The sequence below is a fragment of the Otolemur garnettii genome, unplaced genomic scaffold, assembly GCF_000181295.1.
Source record: "Otolemur garnettii isolate 467f Iridium unplaced genomic scaffold, OtoGar3 scaffold00004, whole genome shotgun sequence".
NCBI lineage: Eukaryota > Metazoa > Chordata > Mammalia > Primates > Galagidae > Otolemur > Otolemur garnettii.
Genome location: NW_003852399.1, coordinates 28,399,293 through 28,404,417, shown reverse-complemented (window position 1 = coordinate 28,404,417; position 5,125 = coordinate 28,399,293). Strand labels below are relative to the sequence as shown.

The 5,125-nt window shown below is 44.2% G+C and overlaps 1 protein-coding gene across 1 annotated transcript in view; it reads right to left on the bottom strand.

Annotated features, from left to right (window-relative positions):
- Positions 1–2,011, bottom strand: part of RPL30 (ribosomal protein L30) — a 5,305-nt gene extending 3,294 nt beyond the window's left edge. The window contains exons 1-4 of the mRNA XM_012809523.1: positions 1,951–2,011; positions 1,790–1,842; positions 1,401–1,546; positions 1–93 (exon numbers count right to left, since the gene is read on the bottom strand). Coding sequence (XP_012664977.1) covers positions 1–93; positions 1,401–1,546; positions 1,790–1,810 — 260 coding nt within the window. The 5' untranslated portion in view covers positions 1,811–1,842; positions 1,951–2,011. The remainder of the gene's footprint in view (positions 94–1,400; positions 1,547–1,789; positions 1,843–1,950) is intronic.
- Between the last annotated feature and the right edge of the window lie 3,114 nt (positions 2,012–5,125).

Here is a 5,125-nt window from a genome sequence, read left to right as displayed (position 1 = left end):
TTTCCACATGCTGTGCCCAATTCAATATTATTGCCACTGTAGTGATGAACACCAGTTTTGGCTAACATGGCATAATACTCTATTTCAGATTTCCTTTGGGAACAAAATAAATAAATAAAGCTCATACCAAGTGAATGACAGACTAAGTAGTTTTAACAAAGGTGAGGCCTCTAAACAGTAGCAAAACCACTTACTACTATTAAAAACACAGTACCACATCCATTAACCACACATGCCAACCCTTGAGTCCATCACAAGTGATGGGACAACCACACCTACTGAACACCTACTATGTTTACAACGGTACCTATGTTCATAGAACAGAGCAGAATGCAAAATAAATTAAAGCAAAGCATTATTTGCTTAGCATTAACTGCTAGACACTTTACATAATTCCCATGACCACTGAAGCAGGTATTATACACTTTTTAAGCTCACGAAGAAATCAAAGAACAGAATAACAACTGGCAGATCCAGAACCCAAACTCAAGTTATCTTTAAAAAATAAGCCATTTGTATCACCCACTAGTGCTCTGAATCCTACCTGAGTGATACATTTTTAACTCAAAGACTTAACATTTCAGCGCTAAAGTCATCTCAAGCCCGGTGCCAGATCCAGAGTCAGAACCAGCATTTCTTTTTTGGCCAGGGCTGGGTTTCAACCCACCACCTCTGGCATATGGGGCTGGCGCCCTACTTTTTTAAGCCACAGGTGCCGCCCCAGAACCAGCATTTCAACAAAATAGCCTATGTGACTTCTTTGCACAGCTACCTTTCAGAAGCACTCCTATAAAAAGTAGTAAGCTTTAAGGAAAGCTTGAAAGAATGACTTGGAATACAACCAAACTATGGGAATGGGTTGGAGAGAGCAGTACCAACTCTGCCAGTAAGTACAGATAAATTAAACGACGCACAAAATGCTGTGTGCGAATTATGGATTACTACAGAAAATCAAGCAGGGTAGGGGACTAATCACATGATTCATTTCTGCAAGGTCCAAGTTTTTTCTGCTTATTTACAATACCAAGTTCGACTTCCAACCCATGAGGTGGGCAGAAATCTTGCCTCAAAAAGTTGATAGAACAGGTTGACTCTTTAATACCCTGCAATTCCACAATCCAGCCTCAACCTTTCTTTGACGTTCCGCTGTTTCTACCTCTCCTGATACATTTCTCCACCAAGACAAGCTTACAGAGGGAAAGCACATGATGGGGCGTGTAGTGAAATCAAGATCCAAATACCACAATAAGAATCTAGTAATTTTCCTGTAAGCGTTCGGGTGGAAAATAAACTTCACATAAAATCGAGTTTATGCCATCCAAATCACAAGTTTACAGTACTGGATATTGGCTCACGATGAGTTTGCAGCGGGCGACGCAAGCTCAGGTTCCTTCAATTACCTCAAAGCTGGGCAGTTGTTGGCGAGGATGACCAATTTCGCTTTGCCTTGTCTGATCATCTTCAAAGTCTGCTTGTACCCCAGCACATACTTTCCACTTTTCATAACGAGCTGGAGCCTCGAGTTGATCGACTCCAGCGACTTTTTCTACAAAGCAAACATTAAAGAGGGACTTAAAGGCCTGGTTTGCAACTACCTCAAAACTAGATCCAGCTTTCTGGATTCCAGCCCCTTAATAAAACTTCCGAAGTCGAGGGCCGCAAGACATTGAGCTGACCTTTCAGGTTCCCTCTGAGACCCTCCAAATGTCAGTCTGTTGCCCCAAAGGGCTGACGCCTGCCCGCCCCGGCCCATAGTCTTTCCCCCACGTGAATCGGCCTTCCACCTCACCGTCTTCTTTGCGGCCACCATCTTCCTGCCCTAGATGCGGGACGGCCCCCAACCTAGAACATACGAAGGACAAGACAGTAAGTTTAGGATCCGAAGTTCCAAACGGCAGCCTACAAGGCTACCCGCGGGGCTTAAACCTCGGTACGGTAGAGCCCACTCACCAGAACCAACCGCCAAGATGGCCGGGGAGCCAGAAAGGAAGGAGTTCCCACAATGCAAAGCGCCTCCCGACGGAGCAAACCGGAAGCGGAAGCAAATCGCAAGCGGAAGGAGAAGTGGAAGGTAGCGGCCCGGTTGCTGGTGGTACTGCTGATTAGAACCGTGGCAAAGATGTCAGCTTTTTCCAGCTGTGGGCCTTATGCTTGCCAGCTTTGTGTTGCTCTTTTGCAGAGAGCTGCGGACTTAGAAGTGGACCAAACCCAGCGGGAGGTGGAGAGCCTGACTCGGCGAGGTGGGCGGGTCGGTGAGGAGAGACGGTGGCTGCGGCTGCGACCGTGATCACGGTCTTAATACCGCCGAGCTCATCTTTGCTGAAAGGCGCGGCTGTAGGGCAGCTGGGGAAGGACTGCGGTGCGTCGCAGTTCCCGCTTCCACCCTATACTGAGCAAAAGCAGAAGCAGATGCGTCCACTCCCGGCACTTGCCCAGGTTGCTGGTGTCTTTGAGAACGGTGGCCCCTCGCTTGAGCTCCCCGTAACTGACTTTTGTGGCTGGGTTAACGTGAATTTGTGAGCCGAGTTAGAATAGAGGGCGTGATTAACAGGTCTAATTAAAAAATATGTATTTTTGCTGTTAATGTTGGATCTTGGTCTAGTGATAGGTCATTCAAAATATTTGGCACTGAAAGTCGCCACCCCGTCACCACCTTAAAAAAAAAAAAGCAACGAAAGAGAGAAAAAGTAAAATCAGACCTTTAGGTAAGTTATTTCGCGCGTCATCTTGCCCTGGAGAAGGACAGAAAGGAGAGGAACCTCGCTGCCTGCTCCACGCGTGCTATGCTAGTAACTAAACTACGTCATTTACCTATTTTTTTTATTTAATAATAATAAAAATCCCATGCGATAGTGACCTTTTTATTGTCAGTAGATATTTGCATATCTAGTGTATTGTTGGGGCTAGAACCAGAACCTCTTCACAATTAAAGTTCATTCGCGTGTGCTCCACTTTGTGGTATTAAGCAAGTAGAAGCACGTTCTCATAGTACTTGGTTACAGATAACTAGTCATCTAATTTAAAGTTGAAAACCTTGGCTGGGCACCCGTAGCTCAGTGAATAGGGTGCTAGCCACATATACTGAGGCTGGTGGGTTGGAGCCCTTCCTGGGCCTGCTAAACAACAATGACAACTACAACAAAAAATAGCCAGGTGTTGTGGCAGGTGCCTGTAGTCTCAGCTATTTGGGAGGCTGAGGCAAGAGAATTGCTTAAGCCCAAGAGTTTGAGGTTACTGTGAGCTCTTGACACCATGGCACTCTACCAAGGGTGACAGAGACTCAAAAAAAAAAAAAAAAACCCTCAAGTTTGTGATGCCACTACCAGATAAATGTCACAACACCAATCCCCCTTTTAATCCTGTGCTTTTTCTTCTCTGATCATGTTTCATTTGTAGTTGTCATCCTGTTAGAAAAATTGAGCTAGAGGCAGTGGCTCATGCCTGTAATCCCAGCTACCGGAGAGGCCTAGGTGGGAGGATTACTTGAGCCCAAGAGTTTGAGGTTGCACTGAGCTACCTCATGTCACTACACTCCAGCATGCCAGCTTGGGTGATGACATTGTTGCCAGACCAAGGAGTCCATCTGCCTGTCACCCAAGCCAGTCGACAGAGAAGCAGATGAGAGATGAACAGTTTCACTTTTATTTACAGAAAAGCCAACAATTCCAGAGTGCGAGTGGATATCTTCTCCCAAGAACTGCTCTGTTTCTCTTTATCATTCTTATATTCTCAGAGTAATGTTACTAGTCATTATAGAATATGTCATAGGCTAAAGGTTACACAATTATCTCCCTATCTTAAAGTGGTTATATCTCAAAACATTTTTACTCTAGACTAAATCTATAGTTAGTCAACACTTCACTGAGCGCACAGAATACCCTGGGTCCTTGACTGGTGCCACGGAGTCTAATTCCCTAACTTATCTATGATAGTAGGCCTTGGAAGTGAATAAGCGATGTCCAGATGTGGCATATAGGCTCATCTGGCCTTGTTAGGACCTGACCAGCAGTGCCTTGCATGAAATGGCTGTTTAGTGGCTGGTAACAGCATCAGACTCTGTCTCTAAAAAACATAGTAAAATAAATAATAATTAAAGTAAGTTGGCTCTCTGCCTGTAGCTCAGCTGCTAGGGCTCTGGCCATGTACACTGGGACTGGCAGGTTGGATCCCAGCCCAGGCCTGCCAAACAGCAATAACAAATATAACAAAAAAATAGCTGGATGTTGTGGTGGGCACCTGTAGTCTCAGCTACTAGGGAGGCTGAGGTAAGAATTGCTTAAGCCCAAGAGTTTGAGGTTGCTGTGAGCTGTGATGTCACAGCACTAACCAAGAGCAACATAGACTCTTATCTCAAAAAAAAAAAAATGAGTCATTTACTTAAGAGCACTTTCTATTACAATTCACTGCAGGTACAGTTTGGAAATGTTTACAGTCTACCATTCACATTAGACAGTCTGGTATGCATCTTTTTTTCTCCATTATCATCAAACATTTTTGTTAGACTTGATAGGGAAAGAACTAAACCCTACCTTCAAGACTATTGGTCATGTTGAGAAGAGAAGACCTATAAAAAGATACTTCGTGTAAATCTAACTCCCATATATAAGTACAAAACCATTGTTACAGACATCGCATGTTCATTCCACAAATGGTTCTATGTGGTGGGTTCTGTGTTAGACTCTGATCATATAAAATAACCTTAAAAAACTTTGCTGTTTCTGTCTAAAGGAAGATATAAACAGATAACATAATGTGTTTATTCAGTTTAACAAATATGTTTAATAAATTCAGCTTCACTCCAGAAAGTAAGATATACAAAGATAAAACATGTTGCCTGGAGTTGTGTGTGGTGGCTCGCACCTGTAATCCCAGCACTTGGGAGGCCGAGGCGGGTGGATTGCTTGAGCTCACAAGTTCGAGATCAGCCTAAGGAAAAGTGAGACCCATCTCTAAAAATAGCCAGGTGTTGAGTGAGACCCATCTCTAAAAATACCTATAGTCCCAGCTACTTGTGAAACTGAGGCAAGAGAATCGCTTAAGCCCAAGAGTCTGAGGTTGCTGTGATGCCATGGCACTCTACCGGAGGTGACAAAGTGAGACTTATCTCAAAAAAAAAAAAAAAGAC